We start from the raw sequence: 20,632 nt of genomic DNA on the forward strand, positions 1-20,632 counted from the left end.
TCCTCCATATGCCTGATTGCCTTATGAGCCAGCGGTCTCCCATATGTTTTGTTGATGCATCTTATTCAGTAAAAAAATTGTTGCAACCCACCCTCAATAAACACGCATTTTAAAATATATATTATATGAAAGAAGGCACTATTACTTGAAAAAAATGAAAGTAAACATTTATAGCACACTGTGTTGGCAGTTAGAAGTCACGCTGTCTTCCTGCCTTTGAATGGGCCGACTCACGCTCCTTGCTGTGTGAACGCCCCCTTGAGGCCGTCTTCTTGTGTCCTTCTGCTCAGATACACAGCCACTGCTGCGTAGACACAGTTGTCAACATCTAAGAAAACCTCGGCAACAGTCAGAAACTCCCACCATGAGAAGTCACTGCTTCTGCAGCCACAGAATGGGTGCCATCCCCATTCCTGGTCAGAATCCTCCCAGACCAAGTGGTGCTCAGGTGCCTGAATGGAGGGGACATTCACCTCACCCCTCCCTCAACATCTCGACTACCAGGGGCTCAAAAAATGGGCCTGAGCTGAAGAACACACCACAGAAACTCAGACTGCTGTTTAAACTTTGACCTTGAAGAATTTACCCTGAGTTTGGGGTGGAGCCTGGGTGGACGCTTCTTTACTTCTACAGTGTAGAAAGATCTTCAGTCACAAAACATCATCCATCCTCCACCCCCCTGGAGTCTAATACTGTCCAGAGAGGATTGTTCAAGGCCAAATCACACAGGAGGCTCCCTAGCAAATGTCACAAGTCAAAGTTCAAATCCAAGATCTTAAAGAACCCATGAAGTCCAGTAGAGCCCAAATTGGTTGGGTCATCTGTGCAAATACTTAAGAGGAAGACTCTTCCGGGGCCGGGGATTTAGCTCAGTGGCACCCTGCCTGCCTTGCAGGCACAAGGTCCTGAGTTTGATTCCCAGTACTAGAAAAAAAAGAACGAACGAAAGAAAGAAAGAAAGAAAGAAGGAAAGGAAGAAAGAAAGAAAGAAAGACTCCTCCCTTTAGCTGGCTTCTACATGCTCACCAAAATATGGGAGAAAAGGGCCAGGGATTCAACTCAGTGGTTCTGCCGCCTGCCTCGCAAGTGCAAGGTCCCAAGTTCAATCCCCGGTACCAAAAAAAAGGGGGGGGAAGAAAAAAATCTCCAAGGGGAAATGTCAAACTTTTGTGGGCCTAGGATCAACTGGGGACCTTGTTAAAAATGAGGTTCTAATGCAATAGACTTTAGCAGTGGGACAGGGAACAGAGACTATGAGCTTGGATTTTTAACAAACACCCTAAGGGATTCTGATGTAGATGTTCCATGGACCACATTTTTAAAACACTGTAATAATTAAAACAATAAACCTAAAGTAATAAAAATAAAACACTGCAATAAGTTACAGTAAATGCTCAGGTTACTAGGCTACCATCATAAAAGAATTTCCCTGAGGTTTCAATTGCCTATAGGTGCATTTAAACTATCACACTGGTTAATGTATATGTATTTTTCCCACTGAAAGAGGTATCCCAAAAGTATGAAATGCCAAATTAAGTATTACCAATAATTGTCCAACACCAAGAGGCAGGGGATATAGTGAATATCAGGCAATAGCAACCACAATACCCTCCTAATGGTGGGGTGCAGCAACATAAAACACGGCTTAGGGGTTACTTACACCAAGTATGTCATAAGTCATAAAGTTAATCAAGGTAGAGTTTATATTACTCTATTAATTTCTGTTTCACTTTATAGTGTAGGGTTTTTTTTTAGTTGGTGCTTGTTTTGTAAAATTCATGGCTGAAAAGCAGTATGAGGAGATGGAAGTACAGCAAATTTAGAGGGTTTACCTAGCATAAGCAAGCCCCTGGAGGAGAGAGAGAGAGAGAGAGAGAGAGAGAGAGAGAGAGAGAGAGAAGAGGGGATAAGGAGGAGGAGTGGAGAGGAGGAGGAGGAAGAAAAGGGGAAAGAAAAAGGACAGGGAGAGGAGGAAGAAGGAGAAGGGGAAGAGAAAGGAAGAGGAGGAGGAAGAGGAGGAAGGGAGAGGGAGAGAAGGAGGGGAAAGAAGGAAGCAAACAATACAAACATTCCTCTAAGATTGGACTCAATTCAGTTTTATGAATTTTAGAGAAAAGTTGCCACAGGTATTCAGATCTTGCAACAACCAAGAAAATGACAAAGACGAAGGAACAATGAGATCCGCAGTGAACTGATAGCAAACACACTGTTGTGAAGCAAAAGGTAGTGGAGAAATCAGGCTCCTAAGTATGGGTCTATTGTTTCTAAGGGAGGTTGGCTGTTGGCTGCATCTCTAGTGTGTGACACCAGTGATGAAGAGATTCAGACTGAGCTGTGACAAAGGGCTTGGGGTTGGTGTTGGCAGGAGTTCAAGGAAAACCTTCCCTGAGGACAAAGACTGAAATCTCTGTGGAGACTTTTTCTTCTTGTTTCTGTTCATTGTTACGGGGATGTGACATTAATCGTAATGCAATTTACTGCTGGAATTCAATTTGTTTCCTTGTTGCTTTCTCTGGATTAATATTCTGTGAACTAGTTAATTCAACTGTTTCCATGACTATGATATTGGCTTTCCTTCAAATGCAATTATTTCCTCCTGTACTTTGTGCTGGCTTTTACTGAAATATTTGTTTGGCTACATGTGTCGTTACTACCCACTGAGACTCTCACTCAAATGTATGGTACGTTGCTGCTTGTTTTGTACACATTTTATTGATATATTTACTCCATCTATATAGACTATGAGAAAATTTATTCTAATGTGTTTTGGTTTTGTTCTGTTTTGTTTTCTGCTAGGATTAAACTAAGGGTTGAGCAAACTAAGCATCCACTCTCCTATCTTCTAGATTCTATGACTCACTTTTTAGTTACTAGTATTTAATAAAATAAGTCCTATAGTTTGCTTTTACAGTGTCATGTGTGAAAGAGGACTTAGCTTACCAGTCAATTTGTTATGTTTCATTTCTCTGTTGGTTATCAATATTAAATGGTAATCAGTATAATTTTTTGGAGCTGTGGATTTTGTATTTTTTCAAGATTAGTGAAACATTATTACATATAATACACTGTATTATATGAACAAAACTATGTATTTCCCAACAAAAACCACATCATAATCACTTTTAGGGTTGGGGTTATAGTTCAGTGGTAGAGAGCTTGCCTAGCATGTAGCAAGACCCTGGGTTAGATCCTAGAACTGCATAAAAGAAAAAGAAAAAGAAAAATCTTTTTTTTTTTTTTTTTTTTGGTACCAGGGATCAAACTTGGGTCCTTGCGCTTATGCAGCAGGTGGTGAAATCACTGAGCTAAATCTCCAGCCCAGAAAAATCATTTTTAATACAAATTTAAAGACAGGTCTATATTGAGTGTTTGCTGTGCTGCAGGAGATTTTGTATGGGTTCTTTTATTTAAGTCTTGGGACAACCCCTTAGAAATAGGTACTATTATTATCCTGGTTTGGTTTGGTTTGGTTTTGATGTATGAAGGAACTAGGACTCGGTGAGAGGAAGTGACTGCCCCAAGGCTCAAAGCTGTAAATGCGTTTTGGGAGGACACCAGGCCCACATCAGGCCCTGCTCCTGTCCTTATAATTCTATCTGCTCCCCTAGGGACCCTCTGCTTCTGGTATATTAAATGGACAAGAAAGGATCAGGGAAAGTCAGAGATTTCCACACTTTATGAGATGAACAATGAGCAGAAAACCAAAAAAAAACAAACAAAAGGACTATAATGGCTTGGATCTTAACTGTACCCCCAAAGCCAATGTGTTGAATTTGGTTGTCAGCCTGTGGCACCACTGGGAGGCAAAGGAACTTTTAGGGAATGAGGCCTAATGAAAGAAGACAAGGCACTGGGGACACACCCTTGAAGGGGATGCTGGGACTCCACCTCCTTCCTGTCTCTGTCTCTGCTTCTCAGCAACCATGAGGTAAGCAGCTTTTCTCCATACCATGGTGTTCTGCCTCAGCATAGGTCCAAAGTAAAGGGGCCAAGTGATCTGGCACTGAAGCTTGGAAACTGTGAGCTAAAATAAACCTTTCCTTCTTTTAAGTAGATTATCTCAGATATTTTTGCCAGAAAGCAGACTAACATAAGGGTTCAGTGTAGTTTGGTTCCATTTCTGGGTTCAGTTCCTACACTGCTGTCTTTAAGTGAATTCAGATAAGTCACCACCTTCTCTGATCTTGTGTTTTCACAGTCTGAAATAAGTGACTTGGCCAGATAATCACTGAGGGTTTATCAGTTCTAACACTAGAAATTAACTTCCCTTCTGTAACTACAGGTGGAGGACAGCAGTGTTGGAAAGCTGAACTTCTCTTAGTCTCTTCAGTCCCAGCTTCAAGACATTCTCATACCAGACTTACAATTCAGCACTTACTCTACACCAAACCCTAGGAACAATTTATCATTTAGTAGCCCAAAGAACTTGAAAAGTTTGGTGTTGTTGTCTGCATTTTACAATAATGGAGACTGAGTTTCAGAGAAGATCATTAATTTACCTAAAGACACACACACAGAGCAAGTCATGGGACTGTGAGTGGATCCCTGGTTTGTCTTCCTCCAAAGCCCACTCTATGGAACCTCCGAGCTGCTGCAGTCCTGTCTCCTCAGCAGTGCCATGCATGGCTCTGATGGAAAGAAGTGAGAGATCCAACATGGTCCCAGGGAACTCGCCCTTGTTTGTCTGTAGCTATAATTTTGTGACTACAATATGTATGTAGTGTGATTTTTAACTCTAAGTGCCCCACTTCCTCCTTCTTCCGTCCTCTAATGCCTAAGATTTGCTGCTTGTGAGCTATTAACAGAAAGAATGTAAAGCAGGGATCTAGAAGACCTGGATTCTATACCTATATGACTGACAAGTTCAGATTTTCTGTAAAAATATATCTTTAGAAAAGATTAAGAATATTTTCTCTACCTGCCTCACAGGACTGTTATGAAAAATCACCTTCATTCATTCATTTATTCATCCACTGGCACTTATCCTGTAAGCAGGGTCCTGTCTGTTTTGTTCACCATTTTATTAGCAGCAGCCAGTACAGTGCCTATCACATATGAGACATTCAACAAATATTTGTTCAATGGATGAGTAAATAAGTGAATGAAGATGATTTTTTTTCATCTGTGAAACACGCACACAAAAACAATGTGAACAAATAAACAGGATAATTTCAGAATAAGCATTAAGAGTCCACTGAAGGGAACAACCAAGAGGAGAGAGGCTATTTGAGATGAGAATGGTGGAGCATCCCAGGAAGGAGTCTGGAAAGGGTGACGTTGGAGCAGAGGTCTAATGCATGAGGACCAGCAAGCCATTTAAAGAGCCCTGCAGACAGAGAAGGAGCTGAGCATGTGGGAAGGACAGTGGGGCTGAACAGGAAACAAGGGGCAAGAAGTAGAAACAAGGAAGGAGAGAGGTGCATGAGGAGTGTGCTTTCATTTCAAGCACAAAGGATACCAAAGGGTTCAAAGCTGAGCAGCGATGGGACCTGAATGATTGATAAAGGAGGTCGTCGTTATGGCTGGCAGTGGAGGGAAGGGTATGTTGGAATCCAGAAGACAGACAATGATGGGTAGATGGGGCAAGTGGAGGAAAGCAGATATTAAAGCAACAAGACTTGGGGTGCAGGGGGAGGTGGCAATAAGCCACAAAGAGGAATGACAAGTGGGGCACATGAGAATTGCTAAACTGAACCACTGCGCCAAGCTCAGGAGTCTTTATTAGATTATGGCTTTCTGGGAGGATAGCAGAAAGATTCCTTCTGGGAAAGAGACTGAGGTACAAAAAGGTTGACATTCAGGGGCTTGAAATACAAACTGCTCCTACTCCATGGTTTGCCTACATCTGGCCCTGCCACATGGAATTTCTGTTTCAAAAGTTTGAACTGAGAGGTCTGACAAATTGCCAGACCATTCATATCTTATTTTGAAGCAGAACCAAACAATTTGTTTCATTCTCCACAGCTTCAGAGTCTTTGGTATTTACATTGTCCTCCCTATTTGAAAATAACACTGAAATTAATCTGTCTAAAATAGTGAATTTAATTCAAGTTGTTTGCCTCATCAAATGAAAAGCCATGAAGTCTAGTGCTACCAGGGAACCCTCTCCTGGATTCTATTTATGATGTCATATTTTCAACAGGCTGATATTAGCATGTTGGATGGGACCCCTCTTCCCTGTACTTCTCTTTCAGTGTTGTCAGTGCAGGATGCTAACATCCTGGTAAAATCACCCTTTCTAAATGCCAGTAGCACCCCAATAATTGCAACAACCAAAAATGCTCCACAGATTTCCCAAATACCCTTTGAGGAGTACTGATCTATCCCAGCAGAGATCCAAACATTGTCCTTTTTTTTTTTCAGGTACCGGGATCGAACTCAGGACCTTGATCTTGCAATGCAGGCATGGCGTCACTGAGCCTTAAACATTGTACTTTTATTAGGGCCCCTTGACCCTAGGTAATTTCATCTATCATAGTCATATGACTTAACTCAATGATGTCATTCCTTGAGATGGTTCCAACAATTTATTTGCAAGAAATAATTATGTTTTCCTGTATTCTTTTGCCCTTACAAGCATCAGCTTGAGCGTTCTGGAATTTCCTTGGGCTTGCATTTCTTTGAACTAACTGTCTTTAAGTAAGAAGGTCTTAATAAAGGAGTCCCACCCTGCTTCACTCACCACCCTGCCCAGCTCTGCTGCCGCCTTTTTATTTCCTTCTCTGAGTACAGATCCAAAGAGGGGTGTATCCAGGAGCACAGAGAGTTCCAGGCAAGGACAGGGCCAGGGGAGTTCGCATGCCAAATGATTGGGCTAAACAGTGTTATCCCCCCCATCACACTAGTGGCAGGGGCTACCTTCCTAGGACAAAGAGCACTGCCTTGATGAATAATTTGACAGAGAGATTGGAGGTAGCAACTTTTATTGAACAAGGCTCCAGGAAGTCTTGTTCCTTCCCAGCAGGTTTCACCAGTTCTTCTGCCTTTGGGTGGTTTGATCTGATATCAAGAACCAAGGATGGACTTACTCCTGGCTCTGCCTTCGATTCATAACAAGTCTTTCTCGTTGGGATAAATGTGTTACTCACAAAAGTAAAACACAGCTGCCAAACTTGATCATTGGCTTCTCTGGGATCCTCCCAGAGAAAGGAGTGCTGTGAAATTTATGTCACCTTCAAAGAAGTCTGCACTTTCACTACATGATGACAAATCACATCGTATGCATCAAGTCATGATGAGACTGCGTTATCTACTCCTTGCCCTGAAAACATGAACAACTGCTGCATTTTCATTGACAGTTATAAAGCTAGAGTGTGTAGCAGACTGTGCCCTTTTAATTTTTTTTTTTCTAGCTCAAACATCAGTTTACAGTAACATAATCTTCTGTGGGGCCTCATGGGGAGAAAGGCAATTTGGACATCCTCGCTGCAACCAGACTCTCAGAGTCTGCAGAATGCTGCAGACACCTGGTGTTACCACCTTATCTACACTGAAAACACATTAGAGAGGCCTCCTCTCCTCTCCATTCTGCCTCCACGCATCTCTCTTTACGAGTTTTCAGACAGAGAAGGTACCGCCACCCTTGCCATCTGCTTTTGCCACCAGTCTCCTCTCCCTCTCTCTTTCTCCATCTCTTCCGCCCTCCCTCCCTTCCTCCCTTTCTCTTTCTCTCTGATTCACTGGTCCTTCTCATCTGTCTACCCTCTGAAGCAAGCCTCCCCTGCTCCAGAAATAAAGCAAACAAAAAGGCCTCTAGGCTAAGTTACTCCATTACTACACTACCCTGCTTCTGTCTTCTCTTTCTTTGCCAAACTTCTAGTCCCTGCCCACTGCTTCCACTTTCCTGTCACCCTTTCCCTTTAGATGGAATCTAGCCCCACCTCCAGAATTCCAGCGCATCTGTGTTCCTCTGTGTCATGACCTTCACCTGGCCTCTCTGCTCTTGGCTGCACTTGATGATCTCCTATTGGAAAGGTTCTGTCTTTGAATTCTGAGTTTCCTAGTCAACCCTCCCTTCTCTGTTTCCTTTTCTCATCAGCTCTTTCTTCTCTACAACTTCTCCCCTAGAAATCCTACCCACACTAAAGTCTTCCAAATGCTCAATTCTAGCCTTGCAGGGTCCTTTTAAGCAGATATGGCTGCCCAAGCAGCATGTCCCCATGCTGAAATGAATCCCCACCACCACCAGACATCTGGTCTCCACCAGCTGTGGCTGAAGCAAAGAGGTGGGGGAACACAGTGCCCTCCTGACCCACAAATTTCTATCAATGGGACTATTATTCATTTACTGAGCCATTCTTAAAATTCCAGCCTTTTCCTCTTCCCATTTGTTTGTTTGGTTTTCAGGCAGGGTCTTCCTACATTGCCCAGGCTGGTGTTGAACTCCTGGGCATAAGCAACCTTCCTGCCTCAGCCTATGGAGTAGCAGGACTACCGGTGCTTGCCACTGCTCCCAGCTACCAAGCCCTCTTTTTTTGGGGGGGGTGGGAACCAGGGATCAAACTCAGGACCTTGAGCTTTCGAGGCAGGCAGCGGAATCACTGAGCTAAATCCCCAGTTCTCAAGCCCTCTTGATTCTTACTCTGTACTTCTCTTTTCTATTTCCAGTGTCACCATCTTGCTTTCTATGCACCATCTGCCACTAGACTCATCTTCCTAAAACCATGCTCACAAACATTTATTGCCTATATTAATTAGAAGTTTTCGGTTACAATAACAATAAACCCACTTCAAAATGAAAAAAATTTTAAAAGAGGATTTATTGGCACACATCTAATGAAAAAGCCAAGAATAAACCTTCAAGTGTGGTTGTATCTAGGTACTGAAGCAACATACTTAGGATGAAAGGGAATTTCTAGACAGATGGATATATTTCTAACAACTAAATTGGACAACTAGAGTTAACTGTGTTATTAAGCAACTATGGGTTAACTAGATAACTATGCTCTCTGTAGAATGTACTTGAGTAGCAATGACAACTTCTGCAACTTGTCACCACAGGAGCGTAACAAACTCAGGAAGTCCTGCTAGAACTCTGCTCTGCCCCCTCTCCACTGCTCTGCTTTGTGTGCTTGCTATAGTCCCAGGGAAATTCCAATGGACTTAAGCCTCATAGATGTAAAAAAAAATGTCAAATAACTAACCAACCAAAGACTGCCAAGTACTCTGCTTCTGTTTCTGTACCTCCTGCTTGCAACCCTGTAAAAGTGCTGGCCCACTGATATTCTGGGCCTGATTTCTTTGGGAGCAATCCCAGTCAGGTCCATCAATGTAACAAAAGAATTGTACACTGCCTCTTGCCTCTTTGGGTGTCTTCCTTTCCTAGATTCAGTTTGCCAGAGCAAGGAGACTCTCCTTCCATCCTTTGACTATAGGCTGGCTTCAGGCAGTCTTGCTCAGCCACCACTTGCAGGCAGAAGTGCAGCATTATTAGCAGAAAAAAATACTCTTTCTCAGTTGTTTAGCAGAAATCCTATCACTGATTCTAATTTGCAAGACCTGAGTCCTGGGCTCATCGCCAGAGCCAGGAAAGTGATGTCACCCTTCCCAAAATACGTGGATCAAGGGTGGGAAAAGCATGGCTCCCATAGAACATAAGGGCTCTATTTTCAGAAGAGAGCATGTGCTCTGGGTGGGCAAAGTGAACAGATGTCCAATATATGCACTCTCCTGTGACTATAGGATGAAATTAAATTCCCTTAGTCTGATACTCAAGATCCTTATACCTTACTGTGGCCCAAAACTTCCTTTCCTACTCTCTCATCCCTTGCTCAACACAAATTTTCCACTGGACCCATTCTTACCCATGTGTTCTCTTCCGTGGTCTTCTGGCTCTTTGCACCTTGGCTAATGGCATTGTCCTTGCCACCTGCTTGAATTCCACCCATCCTCTCAACCCAAGGTTAGTCCAGCCTCTAACAGTCCCACACTACAATGCTTTTATTCACTTGATCAACATTTATTGACTCAAAGCGTGGAGTCAGACAGATGTGGGAGACCATGTAAGCTGTCAGATTTACGGACACTTAAGTGAAAGTCTAGATGCCAGGGATATTTAGCTCAGTGGTTTCGCCGCCTGCTGCGCAAGTGCAAAGACCTGAGTTCAATTCCCAGTACCAAAAACAAAACCAAAAACAAGCAAACAAACAAACAAACGTGAAAGTGAAAGTCTGGAAAAAAGTCAGTATCAACATAAATATTTATTTAGAAGGAGAAAAATAAATCATAATTATAAATTTTGGAAAGGTGATATATGCCACATATGCTAAGATCACAAGCTCTCCATTAGTCAGTATTTATGGTTATAAAACACAGCAAGGGGGTGTGAAGGCAGATGTAAGGAATGGCAGCACTAAGGCACTTAATGAGCCAGGCTTGGAAAAGGGGAGTAACCATGTATAATTGCGAAGGACAGGTCACAGTTAACGATGTATGTAAAACATACATCCCTAGCTCCTGACTCAATAGGACAGATTGTTCTTAAAGACAAGTATACTACACAGTCAGCCCAGATATTAGAAAAAGGTTGCAAAAAATAGCTTTTGCTCCAGATAGTTCACTTGACACTTTAGTAAAAAATGGCCTCCTCAGTATTTTATAATTGAGAGCAAAAAGAAGCCAAGGAAAGTAAACAAAGAGATTAAAACGAAATGGCTGCTTTAATCACAGCCTTAAAAGGAACAGACACTAAGTGTGATTCTCTGGGCCTCAAAAAGAGCTCAGCAACTACTAACCCCATCTGCTCCACAGTGGAAAGCCAGGCACCTTAAGAGGCACTGCAACGACAAGTCCCCTGGACCATGCCCTACTTGCAAAAGTGACCACTGGAAGTTGGAGCCCTCTGAAGTGAAGGCCATAGAGCTCAGGCCTATCTTACCAGCTGGTCCAGCAAGACTGAAGGGCCCCAGGGCACTTTCTGCCTTCTCCCTCTGGCTGGACTGTCATCTCCAAGGAAGAGCACCAGCCATCATACCTCAATAAAAGGAGTCACTAAGGAGTGACACTATTCTCACAACCCTTGGTCTATAACTGGGATAGTTTTCTTTTTACACACTCCTTTTCATTAGGCCTAAAAGTCCAGTTCCCCTTCCTGGGGAAAATATTTTATCTTGTTTAAATACTGTAGTTTTTTCCAAAGCCACAGTCTTACAATATATAGATAGTATACTGTCATGTGTCCCCTCAGAAGAGCTCTCCAGCCAAGACACCTGTGCTCTGCTAGCAGACGGGGGTTATATGGTTCCTAGATCTAAAGAACAACTTTGTAGCCTTAAGGTAAAATATTTGGGCCTTATCATATCTAAACAAAACCAAAGACTGGGGGAAGAAAGAATTAAATCAATTCTTTCCCTCCCACAGCCCAAGACTCTAAAACAGCTAAGGAATTCCTAGAAATTACATGCTTTTGTTACCTTTAGATAACAAGATATAATAAGATTTCGTGATCCCTCTATCAGCTTACAAAGAAACCCAAAAGACAGATACCCATATTTTAACCTGGGAACCTGATTAACACTTTCATTTTCTCTCTCACTCTCTTTCAAGAGGCTAAAAATAAGCCATTCAGGTTCTTTGATTATTGGCTCAATTTTCTGCTTGGCAACACAGAGACAACCATAGCTCTTGTCTCTGGAGACATGTTTTGCTGAAGATTAGAGATCCGCTCTGGGAAAAGCTCCTGATCTTAATTGTCTTTCTGAGATGGCTGAGATTTAGTTCTTGTGCCACACTTAAGAGTCATTCTTGGTCCAACCTGCACCCTGCCCACCCTTGCGTGGAGCCCTGCTCCAACCCACCCTCGCCCCGCCCCCCAGCCACCAGCTTAGCCAAGCAGGTGCTTGCAGCCTGCCCTCTCTGGCCTCCTGGCTGAGCTGCTACCTGGTTCCACACTACAGAGGCACAGGGGGTCATAAAGACCATTGTCCTGAACTCCAGAAGATAGAGCAGAAGTGAACAACAGAAAGAGGGCCTCTCTCAGCCTCCTTGATGAAAACTGAAGCCCACTGGAAAAGTGAAGAGAATCTCTGCAATACAGGCACACCAGATCACAGTACTTGGTAAGTTGGAGGGATCACCACCTCCCATTGGAACCTGGACTATCTTTAGGGGAAGGGCAGCTGGAACCTGCAGTAGAACCTTGCAGAGTTCAATCCTGCAGGAGGACAGGGAGCTCAACCTGGGACTTGCAGCCAGAAATCTGCCTGAATCTCACAGGTCTGTGACTAGCTTGCTGAGACTCATTGACATATCTGCACACTGCTGCCCACGTTGTCTATTGTGACAGAACAGACATACCCTGAAGGAGGCCCTTCATTTTTATTTTTTATTTGTTATTTTCAAAATTATTACTTTTTTGCTTTTATTTTAATTTTTACTTTTTTCTTTTTCTACTCTTTTCAAATTTTTATTTTCTCTTTTTTTATTTCTTTTCTCTTTTCTTTCTCTCTCACTCACTCTCTCGCTGTCCCACATTGTTCTTCACCTCCCCTTTTGTTCCTGTTTTAGAGTCATTCTTCTCTTCTTTCTCCCCTGCCCTGCCCCTGAGAAATAACAGTTTTCAACAGTGTTTGGTCCAAGCCAGTTCTCTCCTCTGTGGCTGCTGGATTTCAGGACCTAGCTTTCAGAATGATGAGTTTCCCCCACCCTGGGCCCCTTGCAGAGTAAAGCTGACCTCTACTTATCTGTGGGCCATATTAAAAAAATCTGGTCTAGATTTAATCCTAAAACTCTAAGAACAAATATAAAAGTTTGATCCAAGTTTATCTGCCTTTCAATCCTTAGACAGAACTAGAGATTAACTCCTTTTACTTCCCTCCCCCTCTCAAGAATGATGCTGACTGGTTTTTATGGCCCAGGACAGACTGACTGATTTTTATAACACAGATAAGTTATTTGATAGAACAAAAACTTCCTAGGAAACTTTATGAGTTTAATAACAGTTTTAAACAAGCCAGGTGTGGTGGCACACACCTGTAATCCCAACACTTGAGGCTGAGGCAGGAGGATCACATTGAGTTCAAGGCCAGCCTGAACTACATAAAGAGACAATATCTCCAAGAAATTTTTAAAAATTTAAATTAAAAAAAATTTAAATTGAAAAAACACAGTTTTGGGCCGGGGATTTAGCTCAGTGGTTCCGCCGCCTGCCTTGCAAGTGGAAGGACCCAAGTTCGATCCCCGGTACCAAAAAACAAAAAACAAAAACAAAAAACAAAAAAACCACAGTTTTAAACAAAAACAGATATTAAAGAATAGATATAGCCCTAGTCCCGAGAGAACTGCCTCTCTTGTTATGACTTCTCTCCAGGACATCTTCCAAGTACTGCCACTATTATCAGAGATATGCTAATGGCAGCTCTGAAAAAGAAAGGCCTATGGCTAAATATGGTCCAAGGGTCACAGGCAAAATGGGAAAAAAATCCTGTCATAGGTACACATCTACAAGTGGACAGATTAGAACCCTGGCAGGCCTTTTCCCCCTATTGTATAAATTACATACTTAGTTCCTAGTCTCTTTCTACACCCACAGCTGGCTTACATACCCACCCTTAAAAGTAGTTAAAATTACCTTTTAACAGTCTATCCCTCTAGAAGAAACAGTTACATGTGGCTCTCAAACGGCAGTTTTGGCTATCAGCTGTGACTATCCAACAACTCTGGGTATTCAGCAACAGTGAAAAGCCTGTGTTCGGCGGAGTGGGGGGGGGGGGCCTCCGGGGTCCCGTCCGGCGTCTCGGGCGGAGGCTCCCGGCTTCGGTGGCTGGTCCCGCCTCCTCTCCTCCTCCCCCGCCGGGGCTCGCGCCCCGGGCTGGGACAGGGGTCGTGGGGGAGCGGCGGAATCGCCCGCCAGAGTCGGGGCGCCCGTGCGTTCGGCGTCGGTCACGCGCCCGGCCTTGCAGGCGACGCCCACTTCTCCGTCCGGCTGTGTACTGGGTGGGTACCTGCGGGCCGCCGGTCGCCCTCCCTCGTCTCCCTAATAGAAAAAAGAAAGAAAAAAGAAAGAAAAGCCTGTGTAGCTAGATATTCCAATCAGATAAACCATCAGCCTTGGGCCCATCTTAAAAATTGTCTTCATTTTCTGATTCTTATTACAAGAGATCTCTATTAATTGACATACAAATGTTCTGACTAGTCTTATTTATAGTTACAAACCTAAAAACTATATAAGGATTATTATAATTCAACTTGGCCAAATACATCTGAGTGCACTGTGGTTTTATAAACAAATTGTCTTATGTGTGTTTGTCCATCTGTCTGTCCAATCTGTCTTATAGCTGTTTGTTCTTTTTTATCTCTTTAGATTTTTTTTAAAGTTGTTTGCTTGTAACTTAAGTTGGCTTATAGATAAGTATTATTAGAGTTAAAGACATGCTTCCACTCAGGTTGGCAGCTAATCTAAGTGATATCAAGACTGGTTTTACAAATATAATACACATTGTTGTCTGTGTATAATAACTTGAAACTCTTTCTTCAGTCAAAAATAATGTGTTAATTGTTACAATCTGGTTCTCATAGGTCATCTAAAAATTTGTTGAGATAATTAAATGGGGACCATTAGGCTTAGGGAAACTACTGGGCAGGACTCCCCTTGGTAAATAAAGGAGCAGCTGGCTGAAAATATCTTTTGTGCCAGCCTTTATTCACAAAAGGAAATCCAATAATTTCCATAGCCTTATGGGAGACACACTCCAATAAACATTGCTAAACATATTATTGTGATATGTTTACATTGGTCATCATCAAAAAGTTAAGTTTTCTGTAAAAAAAAAAAAAACATTTTATTAAAATATGCTCCTGGTACAAAACTAAATTATGGGACAGAGTGTTTCATATAGCTGTGATACTCATTTTTGGTAATTTCATGCTGTACTAAATGTATTCATACATTCTGGGTACAAAGGTCTTCCAAGATATAAAACCAATATTGTTTTGCATAATAAGCTTTTTTTTTGACTCAGGTATCCGCTTTTCTCTTGTGCTCCAGCTACTTGTGATAAAAGGTACATGCCAAGCCAGCATGAGATCACCAGTTAATCATTTTTATATGATGTGTATGGTATAGGTGTCACTACCCTTAGGGATACTGAGGCACCAAACAGTCCAAACAATGTCACACTATAAATTAGAGCTAAATGTTATAAACTTCCAAGGTATATTTATTGGCCATTCTCCTCAGATGGCATCCTATTAAAAAATAACAGTTTAGGTCCGGGGACTTAGCTTAGTGGTTCTGGCGCCTGCCTCACAAGCACGAGATCCCAAGTTTGATCCCCGGTACCAAAAATAAATAAATAAATAAATAACAATTTAGGTGACAGGTTTTTTGTGTGTGTGTCATTTAATATCTTGTGATCAGATAGAGATGTTTGACTAAGAGGCTATTCTATATTAAGATAGACATTTAAGTGTGTTGTGAAAATAATGTCATCATGAATGCCATGCTAAAATACTTTGTGTGGCTCTTGATCTCAAGTTTTCTGTGCAAAACCATATAACTGTTATCTGTTAACATTCTGTAGGGATTCAACTACTAGAACAACCATGGTTGATAAAAATAATAGTCTTCTAACTATACTTTATATTTCAAAGTCCTTCATGTCCAGGTAAAATTATAATAGTTAAGCTCACTGTTCCCACTGCACTACGAATGTCACTGATCTTCTCTTCTGTGTGTTCAAAAATCAAAGTTTGGAGTCCAGAACTAGAAAGGTAACTGGGATAAGGGGACAGCCAATATTTTGGCCCTGGCCCTCCAAGGTCAATGAGGACCCAGGACATGAGGAAACCTTTTCTACAGGATCCTACAACTTCGATGAGTCACCCAAACTCCTGAGATCTGCTAGACCCCAGAGGACAGAATCAACAAATGTACAGTGTGCCAAAGGAGGATCACCCAGAGGGAAAATCTCCCCTGCTTTCACAGAAAGCAACATGGTCAAGCAAGGCCACCCTCATAACTAACACTGACAGAAAAAGTGTGAGGCCCTATGTAAGGTTCCAAAGTAATGCCTGAGGAGAATTAACTGACCTTGATAGACAGCAAGAGGTTTATTTTAACTGACACAGGTCTCACTTTAACTTAGTATTAAACATCCAGTAGAAAAGTATAACTAAAGTTATTAAGTCAAGACCATAGTAATAAAGCTAGATATAAAAAGGGGCTCCAATCACTGAGTCCTTCTGGCAGTTTCCAGCTACACTGGTAGCTGACCACTGTTATGGGTCATTAAGAAAAACTATGGTAGACTCTATAAGACCTCAACAAGAGTTTTTAAATTTCTTAGCTAAAACTGTCCTTCAAAACCACCAAGGTTTCTATCTTCTTGGAGCTAAAACTAGAGAAACTTATGACAAAATATCAGACTTATAGATAACCTCTATCAATAAAGGGGTCTAAGAGCCTGCACGTTATAATCACTGTAATCCCAGCACTCAAAAGGCTGGGGCAGGAGGATTACTGTGAGTCTGAGGACAGCTTGGGCTACATAGTGAGCTCAAGGAATGCCTGAACTACAGAGCAAGACCCTGTCTCAAAAAAAAAGGAACAGTTTCTAAAGGTAGCTCTTTCTCCAACCTGCCTTTCTATTCTAGTGCTCATGCTTTGATTATACATGCTCTGATTTATTGAAAAATTTGTTTATTCTTGCCTAGAGGCTGCCAAACTCCAAGTGATCATACAAATGGAACCAATGACAAATGTACTAGACTCCTTTTACTGGGATCCACCGGATCAGCCTTGTAAAGAAAGTTCATAACTGCTCAACTACAACATGACTTGTATCTGAGGCCCATTAGATTAGTTCTTTGAAGAGGGCCCCTGACTTCAATCTCCCCTACATCAACCCTTCTCAGCTCAAAGCAGTTAGATAGAAACTATGCCCATTCTCCCCTAACCACAGTTAGGGATATTTCTTCAGAGTGGAGAATATTAGTAGACAGCTAAGCTAGTTAGAAAATATTATAAGGCAGTTAAGCAAGGCTGGTCCCTCAGCACAGAAAACAATTGAGGCACTTACTAAAAGATCAGGATTTTAAAAGGAAGAACTACTACACCCACATACATCCTCTAGAGATAAATAGCAGTGATTAATATTCTAAATAGACATCAATCACCTTAACTGGGGACTAAAACCCCCACCCCATTCCTTTTCTCAAAATCCTTATTCATTCCATGCATGCTTGCTATGTGACTTGCTTCCCCATTTGATCCCCACTTAATATTACCTAAGTGACTATACTTGTAATCTTATTGGTTGATTCTAGTTTTGCCTCACCTCATACCCACCTTGTGATTTTCAAATTGAATCATACTAGTTGACTATAGCTTTGTCCTACCTTGATCTGCGTCATCTTGTGGCTTTGCTCAATAAAACATTTTTTGAGAAGCAGGGTGGTGGGCAACCCACTTTCTGGTCCCCCTTCTGTCTCTCTTAGACAGAAGCAACATTTTTCTCAATAAATTCTTCCTACTCTTAACCTCCATTGTTCCTAGAATTCATTCTTCAATTTTAGAGAACACGAACTTGGCATTTTGGATATCAGTTGGGAGTTACAATATTTCCCTTACATTATTTGGAGGTCCTATATCATATGCCTTATGTTAAAATGCCATAACTGACCCCTGCTTTACAGAACAGTGTTTTGCCAAGCTTCAGTGAATAAGTACAGAGATTTAAAAAAAGATTTACTGAGCAAGGACCTGAGTTCGATCTCTGGTACCAAAAAAAAAGAGAAAAAAAGATTTACTTATTGTACTTAGTAATAAGCTATCATCCCACTTCTGACTAATTAGGAAATATCTGGTGGGTTAGTCCTAAAAGTATGGAAAACCAGGCATGCTAGTGCATGCCTGTAATCCTAGCACTGAGGAGGCTGAGGCAGGAGGACTGCCACAAGTTCGAGGCCAATCTGGGCTTCATAGCGAGTTCAAGTCCAGCCTGGACTACATAAAAAGGACCTGTCTCAAAAAAACAGCAAAATGTGTGGAAAACTGGTAAATTAGTCTAATTTATTAACTGACAGTTCAAATATGGATCTGTATTTCAGTACATATCATGCACACTTCAAGAGATTTATTTTCTTTTCTTAAAAGAGATTTATTTTCACATTTATAAGGGTAAAATATTTACTTTAGCCCAACAAGCATAACACTGGGTTTCACAAACACATCCCTTACTTTTCTACTATAAATTTTTACTTTAGCATAATAGTAGCCAGCTATGCGTCTCAGTATCTTTCCCTGAGAGACACAGGAAGCAATCTTTGTGTTTACCCACTTGGTACAACAAACGGCAAGATGTGTGCACCTGTGAAAAAGTCTCATATCCGGATTTTCACCCACATTATGCTCCACCTACCAGATTTTGTATATATTTACCTGAGCATCACACAGGTATAATACACCCACACCACTCTAGGATTTGTTTTTTAATAAAAAAGTTTTCTTTTGATTTTTTTTGGTAGTAGACCAATTCAGTACAATGCCACATGAAAAACCAGATTTGCAAGTTTTGGAGGAGGTCAAAAGTGAATCATCAGATTACACACACATGGATGATGAAGATGACCCATTATGGTAAAATACATGTTTTCATAACAGAAGAGTGGTGTAGGTGGATGATGATGATGATGAAGATGATGATGATGATGATGACGACTTTGACATTGGCCATGTGTGCCAAAGTTTCTGTGATAGTGAAATAGACCAAGAATCAACTGATACAGAAACAGGGAATGCAGACCTCCTTGATTCAAATGATAAAGAAAACACCAATGTGAGTGCATACTTGACTAGTTAAAATGCCATGAAATGGTCATGCAACCAAATGGAACAATCTAATGTTAGAGCTAGGTCTGAAATTATAGTGAGGATCTTGGAAGAAGAGAAACCTACTGGACAGAATGCCACCACTACCATTTAATGTTGGAAATTATAACCAACAAAATGTTATAAGCTGTTGTAAATACACAAAGGCTGAAATACAAGTAAAACATTCTGTATGCATCAATAGCAAAACTCAGAAATGTACTTATTATGACACCACACTAGCTGAACTGAAAGCATTCATAGGTCTGTTGTACTTAGCAAATAGAAATCACAGGAATGTAAACAACTTATGGAAAAGCATGGGTTTGGGCTTGAGGTTTGTAGAATAACAATGACAGTGAGGAGATTTGGTTTCCTTTTAAATTGCCTAAAGTTTGATGATAAAACCACCCACTAAGAAAGAAAAAGAACTGATAATCTGGCTGCTATCCTGTCATTATTTGACAGATATGTGAGTAATTCCAAGCAATTTACACACTATCTGTATACATGGCTATTGATAAACATTTTGCAGCATTTCATGGCCACTACAGCTTCATGGAGTATGTGCCCCAAAAACCTTCAAAATATGGCATAAAAATTTATGCCCTTAAAGATGCAAAGATTTATTATGCTTTCAATTTAGAAATGTATCTTAGAACTCAGCCACCATCAGGTCCTTATTAATATAGTAATAAACCCAATGATGTTGTTATTGTAGATAGGTAAGTTAATTAGATAGATATCTTGTAGGCAGTTAGGGCCAGCCCTGGAAGAACCAACATTGAGGGCAATTGAGGAGCCAACATGGAGGACAATCAAGTCACATTCACTGAAGGCCAGCATTGTAAAAGAAGAAAAACTACCATTCCCAGGTGCTTCCCCTAAGGACCAATAGTAGTGACTGATATTCTAAATAGGTATCAATCACCTGGGTGGGGGACCAAGATCTTAACCCACTTCTTCCAGGAATGATCCCTGACCCATCCCTTACCAAAAATCCTTGTACACTTGCTATGTGATTTGCTTAAATGGATCCCCATTTAATCAATATTACCTGGGGACTATACTTGTAATCTTATTGTTTGATCATAGTTTTGTCCCACCTCATGTCCACTTTGTGATTTCTCATTGGACCAATATTACCTAAGCAACCGTATTTGCAATCTTACTAGTTGCCTATAGTTTTGTCCCACATTGAACCTGCTTCACCTCGTGGCTTTGTCCCATAAAACACCTTTGAAAAACGAGGTGAGTGGGCAACTCATTTTCTCATCCCCCTTCTATCTCTCTTAGACAGAAGCTATCTTTCGCTCAATAACTCTTAACCTCCGTTGTTACCAGAATTCATTCCTCAATTTTAGAGAACAAGAAGTTACACTTCAGATATCTAGCAAGTTTGAGAATTACATCTATTCTCCCTATATCGTCTTGAACAGACTTTTTCCTCCCATCTCCCAAACTGATCAGAATGTGACATTCGACAATTGGTCTACCAGTTTCCAATCGATGTTACATTTGCTAACAGAGCACAAGTTGACCAGCGTAGGAACTGTACACAGGAACAAAGCAGAAATTCCAAATGAAACGTTGCAATTTCAAAACAGAATGAGTTCAGAGAGATTTACATTGGCCTTATATATGGCAAAGAAAAACAAACTGGTACTGCTGATATCAACATTGCATCATGATGGAAATATTGATAGAGAAACCTTGAAAAAACGGAAACCTGAGATGGAAACTTTCTACAACAAAACCAAAGGCAGAGTAGATGTTGATGAGCAATTATAATGTCACTCAAAGCAGCAGCAATTATAATGTCACTCA

At 41.3% G+C, this 20,632-nt stretch overlaps 1 protein-coding gene across 1 annotated transcript in view; it reads right to left on the reverse strand.

Annotated features, from left to right (window-relative positions):
• Positions 1 to 9,561: 9,561 nt before the first annotated feature.
• LOC110349371 (uncharacterized) overlaps positions 9,562 to 20,632 on the reverse strand; it is a 34,033-nt gene continuing 22,962 nt past the window's right edge. The window contains exon 2 of the mRNA XM_087186606.1: positions 9,562 to 13,972. Coding sequence (XP_087042732.1) covers positions 13,664 to 13,972 — 309 coding nt within the window. The 3' untranslated portion in view covers positions 9,562 to 13,663. The remainder of the gene's footprint in view (positions 13,973 to 20,632) is intronic.

This window comes from Heterocephalus glaber, unplaced genomic scaffold (assembly GCF_053883595.1).
Source record: "Heterocephalus glaber isolate CG9 unplaced genomic scaffold, H.glaber_assembly_v1.0 deba00001504, whole genome shotgun sequence".
In the NCBI taxonomy this organism is placed as follows: Eukaryota; Metazoa; Chordata; class Mammalia; order Rodentia; family Bathyergidae; genus Heterocephalus; species Heterocephalus glaber.